General features: G+C 36.9%; 1 protein-coding gene across 6 annotated transcripts in view; it reads right to left on the bottom strand.

The window, feature by feature from the left end:
* Positions 1-273: 273 nt before the first annotated feature.
* The window catches only part of C1H2orf42 (chromosome 1 C2orf42 homolog), a 28,835-nt gene continuing 14,306 nt past the window's right edge, over positions 274-14,802 (bottom strand). For 5 of the 6 annotated variants that reach the window (XM_017648882.3, XM_017648886.3, XM_017648884.3 and 2 more), the window contains 5 exons: positions 14,398-14,502; positions 11,981-12,088; positions 10,542-10,642; positions 6,671-6,833; positions 274-1,381 (listed from right to left, as the gene is read on the bottom strand). In XM_017648882.3, the coding sequence (XP_017504371.2) occupies positions 1,173-1,381; positions 6,671-6,833; positions 10,542-10,642; positions 11,981-12,088; positions 14,398-14,502 (686 nt within the window). In that variant the 3' untranslated portion in view covers positions 274-1,172. Of the gene's footprint in view, positions 1,382-6,670; positions 6,834-10,143; positions 10,257-10,541; positions 10,643-11,980; positions 12,089-14,397; positions 14,503-14,802 lie in introns of those variants that run through there. The other variant, XM_017648887.3, reaches the window with a different exon arrangement.

Raw genomic sequence — 14,802 nt, 5'->3', positions numbered from 1 at the left:
AGGGAGAGATGGGTCAGATGGACCCTGGTTCCATAGGTCCTGAGGCCTAGCCACACCCAGCTCTACCCTAGGATAGTTTTCCAGCCCTATTTTAGTCTTCTTGACCCAGTCATTTGTTCCCATTTTTGCCTGACTGGTTAGAGTTGGGTTTTTGTTACATGCAATTGAAAGAAAAACAAGTGCCTACTTCATATGGGTTTTTCTTGTCTTCTCAAAGGCAACGAATAAGGAACTTATATCAAAGCAACCTGACAAAATGGAAAGAACAAGCACTTTGCGGTAAAATGAAACAATATTTTTAATGCTGTTTCCAGCAAGATACTTAACCTCAGAGAGGCTGTTTCTTTAACTATAAAAGGAGTAATGCCTAAACCCAAAGAATAATGAGGACTAAATGATGGAGACGAATGAATGAGAATATAAATAAAAGTGCCTGGCACAAAGTAGGTATATAGGAAATATTCATTCTCTTTTTTTCTCCTTGAAGATAGATTTCTAAATCTGTGTCTTTCAGTATCTCCATTCTGTGATCAGTGAACTCACAAATAGAAATTGTATCTTACCAGCTGTCAAACTTTCTGGAGAATAAAGAAGGAATATGAAGGGAACAAGTATTAATTTTAAATGTTAATATTCCTTTGACACCTGGATTTCTTTTTCCTTTTCACTATCATCTAAATCTCCCAAAAGGTTTATAATTTTAGACTCAGGCCAACATGATACATAATTTGGAAAAACTAGTGACACTGGGTTTTATTTGAGAACATAATTAAAGGGCATGACTGGAACTGTCAGGATGGTCCTTATCGCTGTGCCCTAACCAAGGTATTACTAACTTTCCAACACGGTTGGTATAAGGCTGAGTGCTGTTAACTTCTTAAGAGAATTAGAAAAAAGCAGAACAAACTCTAAAGGTGAGTCTTTAGGAAGGAAATTCCTTTTGTTCAAGAACTAGCTAGAATGCCATCCAATTTATAATGACTATACACAGCAGCACCAAAAAGGCTATTTACAAGAAAAGTTCTTCAGAATCCACTTGAAGTGTTGAGAAATTGCATTTTAGCTAAGAGCAGTTCACTAAGGAACAGGGCTATCTGAGTGCCTAAGTAGGATTTAAAGTTGTCAAGGGGTGGGGATGTGCAAATTTAGCAGCAGAAGACTCTTATTTTGCCTCAAGGGAAAGTGATGGTGGTCAGCGGGGCCAGTTCCAAGGGCTGGTCCAGAGGGGGCCGCTGGTCTTGGTACTCTGCCACATGCCCATTCCGGTGGTGACCATACTCAAACTTGATTCGTAGCTCACCAATCTTGGATTGGGGAAGGATATCTGGGATCCATTCAATGATGAAAGGTGTTGGCTCCTTTTGATCTGGGGAAGTGTTGCCTAAAGAAAGAAACAAAGAAAAAAGATCAGTACAACTCCAAAATTTGAGTCTGCACAGATCTTATTCTGTTCAGGATTAAAAAAGTAAAGAAAAAAAAGTTTAAAAAACCCAACAAACTATATGAGAACAAGGGGGAACCAATAAGAACAACAATCAGGGGGAAGGAAAAGCAATTATTACTGGATGTATCCAAAAGAAAATTTCACAGAACCATCTGGAATCCTTGAATAAAATAAGAATCCAGCCAAAAGAATCATAAGAAGAGTCCAGATTGAGAAGAAAAGACAGCTAGATGAGATTAAAAGGGAGACTAATGAGAAAAGGTCAAGTTTCAAGGAAGCCAGAAAGAAAGAATTAAAATCTACATGGTTCTAAAACATATCACAAATCCATAATAACCAAAGGAGTGTGACTGTGGTTATGGGGTATGAAGGCAAATTCTGGCACACTAAGACCCCCACCCCTTAAGATCCAATCACCACCGACCACATGGTCGCCCACCCCTTAAGATCCAATTACCAACGTAGAACACACCCTACCCCTACTCCTTAAAAATGCGCTTCCTCACTCACGAGCTGCTGCTCCCCCTCTCTCTGGGGGCAGCCATTTTCTCTTTCAGATAAAATCTCTTGCGTGGGCCTGTGTCTCCTGAGTCCTTCTGGGGTAAGGAGGGTGGTGGCGAGATAGGCTTTCAGGGTAAACTGCAGAATTTTCAGAATCTCCAACACAACCTTAGTTAATTTATATTATCAAGAGGTGTTTACCACTGCAGAGCCTCCCTGCCTTCTGCGGCAAGGGGGAACAGCTGTTCTTGCCTCTCATCTGTTCCTGGTACATAATTGGTCTGGTGTCTGCCAGTCACCAAGGACCTGCCAATGGAGTTCCTCCTGGAAAGGGTGGGCAGGAAGTAGAGAGTGCACCCTAGTGGCAGAGTGAGAGTGGTGGCGAGAGGAGACGGACAGGGCTGGGCCTAGTCAGCAAATTCAAGCAAGCTGTGAGCAATAAAAAGCCTTTCTCCCAAACCTACTCTTTCCCTTGACTTATTTTGGTTTCACTGCTTTCATAGGGTATTTGCCCCGGGCCAGGAACACCCTTCCCCCTGGAGCTATAGGGGTACTGGCATATGTTTAGACAGATTAAAAGAAAAAAAAAAAAAGTTCAAAATGGACACAAATACAACAGGAATTTAGTAAAAGATAAAGGGATTTTTAATTAGTAAAAGAAATGCAGGTGTTTCTTACAGTAAATGGAGTGCATCAACCAGATAGGTGGAAAAAAACAAAAGAAAACAGAATTTTACGTCATACCTACAACTAAATAAATTTCAGAGGATTAAAGATTCAAAAATGAAAACCTCAGGGATATTATGATTAGTTCACATAGTGTGTGTCGGGGTCATGGGGAAGACAGTGTAGCACACAGAAGACAAGTAGTGACTCTGTGGCATCTTACTATACTGATGGACAGTGACTGCAATGGGGTATGGGGGGGCTGGATAATATGGATGAATGTAGCAATCACATTGTTTTTCTTGTGAAACCTTCATAAGAGTGTATATCAATGATACCTTAAAAAGAAAATGAAAACCTCAGTTTAAAGGGTGCTTTTGAAAAAAAACATGGAACACTAGCAGAATTAACAATGAGAAGAGGGTATCACTTTAAAAACTATGGAGACAAGCACAAAAAACAGTCCATTTAGCAAAAAAAAAAAGCAAACAACAAAAGACCAACTTCATCAATTATAACAAAGATAAAGGTGATAAGTTATTAAAACTAGAGAAAAACCAAACCAACTAATGTTGGCAAGAGTTTCAACTAAACAAAGATCACAATTTAAAAGGATGGAAAACATCTCAGAAATATGAAAAACAAAAGAAAGTGGTGTCACTTGTAATACTAGACGAGGAATAATTTAGGGTAAAAATTATTTTAAATTGATAAAGTATTGCTATAAGACTGAATGTTTATATCCTCCCCAAATTCATCTATTGAAAAGCCTTATCTTCAACATGATGGGACTTGGAGGTGAGACTTTGGGAAGTGATTAGGTCAGGAAGGTGGAGCCTTGATGAATGAGATGAGTGGCCTTATAAACCCCAGAGACATTTTTTGCTCTTTTTGTCATGCGAAGACAACAATGAAAAGATTGCTGACTGCTGTTTATAAGCCAGGAAGCAAGCCTTCACCAGACACTGAATCTGCCAGTGCCCTGATCTTGAACTCCCCAGCCTCCAGAACTGTGAGAAATAAATTCTGTTGTTTATAAGCCACCCAGTTTATAGAATTCTGTTACAGCTGCCTGAATGGTCTAAGATGTACCAAAAACACTGCATTACAATACTTTAAGTCTTTTTTGAAACATAAGAAGATATTTAGAGAGAAATACCATTGTAGTAGGAAATTGTATCAACTCTCTGGTCTCTAGTAGGTCAAACAGGTAATAAATGAAGATAAAAAGAACTTTAAAGATATGGTTCATTTTAAAACTATATAAAGCCTTATATTGGGTAAATTACATCTTTACTAACAAATTCGTATCATAGGTTAGTGAGAAAATATTTTTAAATTTCTAAAAAGTCAGAAATTGAAAGCCTCAACCAACTGGAAATTTTAAATATCAAGTATTGGGGATACAAAAAAGCTAAACTATAATTACAGACAATAAGAACCTTAAGTATTCTTATTATCAAACATGTTTTTAAAAATTAACTGAGAATTCCATTTTAAAAGCTATAAAAAGAGTTCCAAGAAAATAGTAGAAAAAACTTTTTAAAGAGTTAGGAGCGATTATTACAGACAAAAGGATACAATAGTTTAAAACAGTAATTTAGAACAACTGATATATACAAGTACCTTTCTTTGAGAAAGATAATAAAAAAAAATTTTGGTGGAGTGTATAACTAAAGACAAAGGATAGATTTTAAAGGTCATATGTGAATATCATCTATACCAAAAATCATTAAGATGTGCATCATTTAAATTTTGGATGAAAACAGATGAATTAAAAAAAATGAATTATCAAAATTGACTCAAGAAAGAATAGAAACCATGAACAGAAATGTAAATCAGAAGAAACTGTACAATTTTTTAGAGAGCTGCTTGCAAGAAAAGGTTAGGTCTAGAGAATAAATTCTTTCAAATATTCAAGGAACATATATTTCCTAAGCTATTTAATTTGATCCAAAGCTTTCTAAAATCATTTTCTATATAACTATTACCAAAACCCAAAAAAGTTTCCAAAAAATAAATGGTAGGCAGTTAATCACTTATGAATAGATAAAAACCTAAATAAAATAGCAAGTAGAATCTACATATGCATTAAAAGAGAAAAGACCAAGTAGGATTTGTTCCATAAATGGAAGTTACTTCAACATTAGAACTTTATTAATAAAGTTCATTGCACTTGGGTCAAAGACAAACCTCAAAAAATGGTGGAAAGGTATTTCAAAAAATTTAATGCTAGTTCCTAATAAGAGTACTTAAAAAAATTAATCTGAAATCAATAACCAATAGTGCATAATTTAATAGTGAAACAGAGCAATTTTTCCTAGAAAACTATCCTGTGAAATGTTGATGGTATTCCCCTGAAAAGTGTTCACTGGTTAAATAAATTTGGGAAACCTTAGGTTAAGTAAAGTTCAATAGGTGTTTTTATTGCAAGATCTTTTTAATGTGTAGATTTTTAGGATTAATTTCCCAGATAAATTATATTCTAAGACATTACTACCTACCTACTCTCTACTCTACCTATAGCATTATCTGAGATCTGAGTATATTTTATAACCCAGGCAGTTTTCATATGGTGAAGTTTCTTTTCCCACCAAAAAAGTTACTACTAAATTTTCTGGCGCCTTACAATCAGGGGTCTTAAAGAAATATAGTATGTAGCATTCTCAAATTTATTTAACCATGAAATACTTTTTTCACAGAGTACTTAACACTATCTCTTCTTCAAGACAGTTGGGAAATACTACACTGGGGAAGTTTTTACTATAACCTAAATGATGATTGTGGATGCTAGCTTCACTATTATTCATTGTTGTTCTTGAAATCGTAGCTAATTTATGAAAAATATGAGATATAAATATTTGATACGAAACAATTATCATTTTCAGGAGATATAATTGATTGCTCAGAACCCAGAGGAAAAGAACTATCATCACTACTAGGAACGCATTAAGGGGGCCAATTTGATAATGAGTATGCCAAAATCAAGGGCTTTCCATACATTGGCAGTAACAAGTTAGAAAAATGATAAAAATCTTAGTCACAAGAGCAGCAAAAAATATAAGTAGGAATATATTAACATAAGAATTTGAAAACAATAATTATAAATTCTAAATTTCTCCTAAAAGAGTAAGTGCACAATTGGAGAAATGAAGGGGGGCACTAGTGGATCACAAAGCTAAGGTAATTAAAATTATGGCTGGCTTTCATTCATTCACTCACTCTTCATTTGAGAAGTCATTATTGAGGGTCTATTATGGACCAGACACTGTGCTATCTTGGGGGTACAGTGATGAATGAGGGTGACACAGCTAAGTATCAGATGATGTGGGGTGCAGGCTCTGGAGTCCAAAACTGCCTGGGGTGGAAGATAGATAACCCCCTAGCCAGACTTATTAAGAGAAAAAGAGAATCTACACACATAAACAGAATCAGAAATGAGAAAGGAAAAATCACGACGGAACCCACAGAAATACAAAGAATTATTAGAGAATACTATGAAAATCTATATGCTAACAAACTGGAAAACCTAGAAGAAATGGACAACTTCCTAGAAAAATACAACCTTCCCAAGACTGACCAAGAAAGAAACAGAAAATCTAAACAGATCAATTATCAGCTATGAAATTGAATTGGTAATCAAAAAACTACCCAAGAACAAAACCCCCAGGCCAGATGGATTCACCGCTGAATTTTATCGGACATATAGAGAAGACATAATACCCATTCTCCTTAAAGTTTTCCAAAAAATAGAAGAGGAGGAAATACTTCCAAAGTCACTCATGAAGCCAGCATCATTCTAATGCATAGCAACCATAATGTTGCTCATGTAATTGTAGATTAATGATACCAAAAAAAAGAAAAACTGTGTTTTTTCTTTATAGTAAAGAGAATTTTAATTTTATTTTAAAAACACTACCTGAAATGAAACAAAACACTTTATACCGTGGCTGCCTTTGCAAGATGAATATTTAAGTCAAGATCCAAAGTCTAGGACAGTGAACGCACACAGCTGACCCACAAAGGAAGATGTGCTAATGAAACCGCTAAGTCACTTACCAACTTTGAGAAAAGTTTTTAGTTCCAATGGTCGCAGCACTGGTTGCTTTTCTATACGACCATAGGTTTCTGCTATGCTTTCTACTTCCACTTTAGGGCATTTAAACAGCTCGTAAGTCCCATCCCGGTTCTGGATAAAACTCCGGGTGATTTCCAAGGGCATCTAGATGTGAAGAAAAAATGAAGAAAAGTGAGAAAGGAAAAAGTAGACAAACATCTGGATGACAACAGATCTTTTACTTATTCATCTTTCCTGTTAAGTATACTCAAATTAGTTAAAACTTCCCTTTCTATTTTCAAGTAAATTCTGTCAATAAATCTGCCTTTTCTCCCTTACATCATTCATGGCTTTTCTTTTTTTTTCTGTAACATTAATTTGAATTCCAGCCAAACCACATACAAACTGAAACACTAACATCTTCATGGCTACACAGCTGCTACTGGCTCACACCTGCTCTAAAATTGGTTTTATTCCTTCCCCTGTTGCTCCGCTAGCAGCATTCTTATGAGACCTCTGTTGATGGCACCTACAGCTAACCTCACACCTTGTGTGCTGCACACCATCATTGGGACTGAGCCAGACAGAACCTGAAATAAATTTTGTGTTTGCCACTAAACAATGCAGGGTGAGTTTTTCATGGTCTGTTTCTCATCTGCAAAATACAGTTAATACCAACACATGGTTGTGAGAGTGAATGAGGTGATGTAAGTAAATAATGCCCAATGGACAGAAGCTCAACAATTACTCGCTCTCTTGACTTTGCTCTGGGTTGCTTCAGGGCCTCCCTGAACACCACTTGTTCCAGTCTAGAAGCTGCCTCTGTGACATCCTGCATTTAAATAAGTTCCTCAAGTGTCTTTAGTGCTACCATAGGCGTATATTTAGAGTTCACATGTTAAGTTTTATAGCTATCAAACAACTTACTCTTTTTCTGAATATAACAATGCCTGGCAATCAAGCTAATCTTAATGTATGAATCACATTATGCTGAATTTTCTACACTATCCCATTATTGTTGGAAGGGAAAAACCTCAAATATTCAGGATCTGCTTTAAAAAAAAGTTTAAAAATGTTTAATACTTCCCTTGTGAAAAAGAACACAAACTAATTAAAGGTTATTTCTCTAAGGAGAATTAAACTACAATTTGGGAAGAGAGTTTAATTGTGCTAAGCCCAATGACTTCACAAATAATGTATCTTCTCAAATTACTTAAATATTTTCTATTTGCTGGCCAGTTTATCTAGGACTTCCATACCTAGTAGGGGATCATTATTTAATTTACAAGAAAATTCATCCTTTGGCCAACATCCAAAAGATAAGAAACAACAAATGCTGGAGGATGCAGAGAAAGGGACACCCTCCTACAACTGTTGGTAGAAATGTAAATTAGTTCAACTATTGCAGAAAGCAATATGGAGGTTCCTCAGAAAACTAAAAATAGAAATACCATTTGACCCAGGAATTCCACATCCCTGATTCAAAAAGACATATGCACCCCTATGTTTATCGCAACACTATTTACAATAGCCAAGATATAGGAGCAACCTAGGTGTCCATCAGTAGATGAATGGATAAAGAAGATGTGGTACATATACACAATGGAATATTATTCAGTCATAAGAAGAAAACAAATCCTACCATTTGCAACAAATGGATAGAGCTACAGGGTATTATGCTCATTGAAATAAGCCAGGCAGAGAAAGACAAGTACTAAATGATTTCCCTCATTTGTGGAGTATAACAATGAAGCAAAACAGAAGGAACAAAACGACAGCAGACTTGCAGACTCCAAGAAGGGACTAGTGTGCTGGGAGCCATGCTACTCAAGCTGTGTAGCAAAGCTCAGACTGGAGGAAGACCCCCACAAAGCAGGGGCCTTCGCAGCTGGCTCCCTCTATTACCTACCTTGATTTTGTTATTCTCTATTATACTATTGGCTTTGCTTTTGCTTGCATTGTTGCCAAGAGCTAAGTTAACCTTTGCTAAGCAGCACGGAAAGGAGGAGAACATAAACTTCCCAGAAGCTTTTCAGGATAGTGGTCCTGAAGTATAGAACACCCAGAGGACAGATAGCAATTTTGGCATAGAATACCAAAACCTGCAGGTAGCTAGTCAAACACTGACTACCCAATCTCCACCTAAGTGGGAATGCCCCCCTTGTTTGCAATGCTAGTGAAACTAGTGATGAAGAGTTTTATAGGAAAATTAGAGAAATAGAGTTATGAGGGAATATTGAATAGAATAACCCTGTCTGACACTTAAATAATCTTCTCATGTTTTCTTCTATTTGTTACTTCTATAGCTTCTCTTCTTCCTTCCTAATTACAGCCCTTTACTAGAATTCGTGCCTCATATGTGAAATTACCAAGTACCATAATTCTTCCAAGTGGTAAAGATACCTCAAGACAAGTGCTGGGCCTGGAAGCCACGGGACATAAATCTGCAAAGAAGTGAAAAGCTAACCTTTCCAAAGACTATTACTTATCTCTCACTTACCAGCTTTACATCTCCCTGTATGGCCCTGGAAGATGGCTGGTTAGCCAGAGAGGGGTAAGATTTTTCAAGGGAGGAACAACCTAAGACAGGCACAGTTGCAAGGGTGCCATCAGGTGAGAAAATGGGGGCTAACAGAAGTGAGGCTTAGAACCTCACCCCCCCAGTTTTGAGAGAAATTGTCTACACCCATGGATGTTTTGCTACCCTTGTCTGGCTTGGATTAATACCTAGTCTATAGGCACACACCTGATCATCTACACTTGCCTTCTTACATCACTAAATCATGCTTTCTATCTTTATCTTGCATCTACCTACGATAGAATATTATGAGGAGATAAAATGTACCCATTGCATTAAAAATATAGATGTTGATACCTGCCTAGCTAACTGTAGTAGTGAGTGACCTGTATTTCACCCTGAGCTGATAGACTCCATAGTCACTGCTACATGCTGCACGTTTCTGTGGTCACATGTATTACTTAGAAACTGCTTTGCATAGAAACAAGAAACACAATAGAGTCCATGTTGCTAAGAAAAGTTTAGGTCAAGGAACAGAAAAAAAAAAATCACCTGTCTAACACTTGGCTAACCATGTATAGATTAAAAGGAAACAGAAAGAAAAAAGCTTGCCTATGCTTGTTAATCAAAAGAACAAATAAAAAATAATCATATCCTTGTGCAAAATGGTATAAATAAAGCTGTCACTGGTACTTTGTCGAGAGACCACCTCCAACTGACTCCATGTCCTATCTCTCCATATGCCGACTCCGTCCTGCACCTTCGGGCATCCCACCCCTAGACTGGAGCTGGACTCCCGCACTAGTGGTTACCAAAGGGAAGGGGTTGGAGAGGGTGGGTGGGAAGGGAAGGAGAAGGGAATTAGGGGGCATTATAATTAGCGCTCACAATATAGGTAGGTCACAGGGAAGGCAGTACAGCACAGGGAAGACAAGTAATGACTCTAAAGCATCTTACTATGCTGATGGACAGTGACTGTAATGGAGTGGAGGGACTTGATAATACGGGTGAATGCTGAAACCACAATGTTGCTCGTGTGAAACCTTCATAAGATTGTACATCAATGATACCTTAATTTAAAAAAAAAGAAAAAAATCATCCCTGATTTCTGACCCAAAGGCAAAGAAAAAGGATACTCCAATTTAAGATCCTTCTTTTTTCAAGTTATAGGGAATACCCATTAAAATCAGAATTGTAACACCTCGCTTGAATAATTCTGAATAATCACTTAGTATGAAAAAAAGGAATTCTCTTTGGTGTCTCTAGATCAAGGAACTGGCACAAACGTACTTTCTGTTCTTGCTTCCCTTTCTTCCCCTCTTTGTTCTCCCACTACTGTAGAAATAAACTCTTACCTCTGGGGTGTCTAAGATTTGCTTAACTTGCAGGATATTAGTGATATGCCAGGTATACTTGGAAAAGGTTCCCAGTGGCAAGGCATCTTTCCGAACAAAAGCTTTAATGTAAAAGGGGAATAAAATTAGATTACTAAAAAGTAACATTCTCTATCACCATATTTGCTATTCAGTTTCTAGAGAGTTCAGTGCTCTGCTGTTCTTTCCTTATAGATCTCACCCTTTAAAAAGCAATTCTAGAGGAAAACCTATAATAGGGTTTGGCAGAAAAGTGATGAATCAAATTATATGGATTTCTGCTAATATAAAGTCTCTGATGCTTTGAGATGCTCCTTCTTTTTGCTCTTAAAAACTTGTTTCTCTGTATGGCAAAGCTATATGCACAGGACTCCATTATAAAACAGACTTTTACCTTCTGACAACTTTAGATATATCAGAGGTCAAATCATAATTAATATAATTACATGGAGTTTAAGCCTGCTAATGTGAGTGTCAATCTATTGCCATGCCTGCAAAATTATAAAAGAGTTCTACCAAAGGGCCTGCAAAAATAGCTAACGGATTGGTTAAAATTAACATATTAGGCTTAAAGTTTAAATTGGAAGAATCAATGCTGCCTCAAAAGTCAGGTAGGCTGTGAAGACAAAGATTTATGGCCCTAAAAAGAGTGATTCACAGCCTGTACTATTCAAAGAAAGAATTAAACCTCAAACAGTTCCCATTACACCATCAAATAACAATTTACTGAAGAAACAGCATTTATTCCTAGCTGGAGTTACTTGGGCTATTTGCCACTGAGTGATCCTTTCTTCTTCCTTTTGTCTCCCTAATTTCCTTATATTCCCTAATCAGTACTTTCAGATCTGTAGTGGAAAGATATCATATAAAACCAAGAAATAGGTACCAGAATAATTTAATTATAAAGTGAATTACTCTAAAATAAAAATATTTGGCAGAAATGTGATGAATCAAATTATATGAATTTCTTATAAGTCTCTGATGCTTCTTGGAGATGCTACTTATTTATGTACACTAAAAATCTTCATCAAAAATTGGAAATCATGAAAAACAAGTTTTCATTTTTGATACATACTGTACTATGATTCCAGAAAGCCAGCCAAAATAATGATTGGAGCCTGCGATGCTTTTGTTGAAGCTGGTTCATAGCTAGAAAATATCAAACTTCTTGGTGGGCACCTTCACTGCACTTCATTGTTTTCTTTTACCATTTCTTTCCGAATATTTCCTTTAACTCTTCTTGCTGCAATAAGGATGAGCCTCTGAAGACTGTGATCATTACCATAAGAGTTGACAGGCTAAGGCTTTATGCACTGAGCATGTTACTAGAAGCCCTAGTCCTGAAATTCCCCATGAGTCTTCCAAATATAATTTTCTAACATCAAGACATCTATTGCTATTCCTGAGGAAAAATCCCATACCTGTGGTGGAGTTGGGAAGCCTTTTTTTTGCACTTCCTGCAGAGATTCTCTGTTGCAGGGCATCAAAAAAGGACTGAGGAATATGGAACACCAGTGGCTCTGGTTTGCCTATAGGGAGTAAGGAGAAACTCATTTAAAGAAACTCAGAGGGCTTTCTGATGTGCAGGAAAAGGTGGAGGAAATGGAATTGAGGGGAAGTAATAACTAAAAGTAAGAAAATTTCTTTATAGAGGCAAAAGAAGGCTTTGATTGATTTTTATGAGCCAAGCACTATCATCACCAGGCCTGCTCTTGATCCTTTGCAGTCATAACAAATGCAGCAGAACCTTGTCATCCACCAAAGATAACTTCAATTCCCTAACTTTGTAAACACCACCACAGCACAGACTTTCCCTTTAAAGAATATATGAAATGAGATGAGAACAATGAGGTTTGAGAAAGTAGATTTGATTCCCTCCAGCTTGCTGTCCCCAGGCACTTGCTATTATATCCATGTCTAAGTGTAGTAACTGTATGCTCTCAGATGGTCAAGACCATGAATGCCAGAGACCACAAAGTCAGGACACTGTTTATCTAACAGGAATCATTAGTCTTTCTCTCTGAATATGATCTCAAGGCAGGCAAATGTTTGGAAATACTTAACAAATTTCTTAAAGAAGCTTGTAAGACACTAGGTCAACAAAAGGCAACAGAAAGTGTGTTCAGGGGAGGGGTGGAAAGAGTTCAGAGTTTTCCTAAAAACTCTGCCAAGGGGGAAGTCACAACAGAGGGAAAACATCAGGAATATGTGGCTAAACATGGTACTTCTGCCTACCTGGATATACCTTAAGAATGGCTCTTAAAGACAGTTCAGATGCCATTTTAAAACAAAGGTCAAACCAAGAAAAATAAAAATGAAAGGTTTTCTACAATTCCATAGAAAGATTTCCATTCTTTCAATTGATTTTGCCTACTTTATTGAATGCAGACGTTGCTTAGGTTCACAAATCAATCTTGAAAACCTCTCACAAAAGACACAGGCTTACGTCCAGGAGAGAGCTGAAGGTGTGGCTTTGACAAAGGTCGTGGTAATGGAGATGGTGAGAAGGGCTGGTGCAGGAATGAGATGAAGAAGGGCCACTGTGGATAATTTATGTTACTGCCAATGTTCTATTTTCTGTTTTGGGAGGTGAGCTAATAGGTATTTATTATATTATTTCAAACAAAATTTTAAAAGAAAAATAGACTCTTTAGCCCTCAGGCTATTTTTTTTCTAAAAAGTAACTTCTGAAGTTTTATTTATTCTGAACTAATATAAATAAAACTAAACATATATTTCAAGACCTCCATTCTTATCTCTTTCCTCACCATGAAGTTCTAATTCTTCAAAACTTTTCTTCCTAGTGAGCATCTATCTACTGTGTATGAGTGTCTCCTATTGAGTGCCAGGCTACTATTCAGGTTGGGATGCTTTATTAATTTATTTTATTTTTTTATTTTTTACTTATTTTTATTAAGGGATGCTTTATTTTTAAAATGATATTTGTAAACTGCAACACATTCAGCAAAAAACATCAAAATTATATAAGGTCTGTAAATATGCCATGAGGAGTATTTGGAGACCTCAGACGTATCACTTGGAAAAGAGAAGACCAGTCAGGCAGGGCGATGGGTGTGTGTGCAGTGGCAGGGACTGCTTAGAAACAGGACCAGACCTATTTCATGTGGCTAGAGCACAGAACTAGAACCAACAGGAAGTATTATAAGCTAACATACTCATTTACAATGAGGAAGACCTTCCTCACAGCTCACTGTCCAACAATGTTATGAGCTGCCTCAAAAGTGGCAGGTTTCTCATCACTGGACAAAGCCTGGAAAACCATCCATCAAGGATGCTTTTTAAGGCAGTGGGCAAGAACTGGCTGGATGGTCCACCTTTGAAATTGCTGCAGTTCCACAGGATGATCACAATCAACCCAAACCCAGCCTGTGTTCTCTCATCTTCCTTAGCATGTCATGTAATTCTATATAACTATCTTAGTCTCACATTAGATTTTCTCTAAACATTTCCCCACTTATTTTGATTTTAAGTTTGAGGCTTAGAATGATCTTCTAAGGCTTTAGTTTCGTCCTCACCACACACACCCATACTAGTGTATGCATGGGCATGCATGCCCCAAGACCTAGGCTCTCTACTACCTTTACTTATTATTTACTGTGTTTTTTTCTCTTGTACCTTTAAATTCATTTTGCTGGTCCTCCATTTTAGTTATGTGATTATTCCTTTCCCTCATTTAGATTTCTACTTTTTTGTGACCCAATGTACTTTGGACTGAAGTCCAATTACTTTCCCTATCGAAACACAGTAGAATTGCAACTCAGTTACTTAAATATTTCTCTTACTTTTAGTAATAGTCTAGTTGAGTGCCAATACTTACCATCAAACTGATAGTGCATGGTTTGATGGATGCGCTCTGTGACACTTGCCAGCCAGTCTTGGAAGGATAAGGTCACTTGTGCCTCATCTAACAGCTGACTACAGGCTAGGGAAAAAAAACCAAAAAAACCTTCAGTAACTTTTATTTTTTCTTACAGAATAAACAGTTAATTGAAGTTTGAAAAAGCTAAGGAGTTTGTACAGAAACTCAAAGATATTAGATATACCAAGTGAAATGGAAGATTCAGATTTCTTTTTTTCTAGATGGATTCTTTTAAAAAATGAAAAGCTCTGAGAGACTAATGGGTTTAATATTGTTAACCATGGAAAGTTTGTAGCCAACACTGAACTGCGTGTTGAAGAATGGCCTTATACACATGAAAAGATGCTCCATATCACTATCGCT

This window comes from Manis javanica, chromosome 1 (genome assembly GCF_040802235.1).
Source record: "Manis javanica isolate MJ-LG chromosome 1, MJ_LKY, whole genome shotgun sequence".
In the NCBI taxonomy this organism is placed as follows: domain Eukaryota; kingdom Metazoa; phylum Chordata; class Mammalia; order Pholidota; family Manidae; genus Manis; species Manis javanica.
Note: the sequence above shows the minus strand (reverse complement) of the source record. Positions and strands in the feature narration are given on the sequence as shown.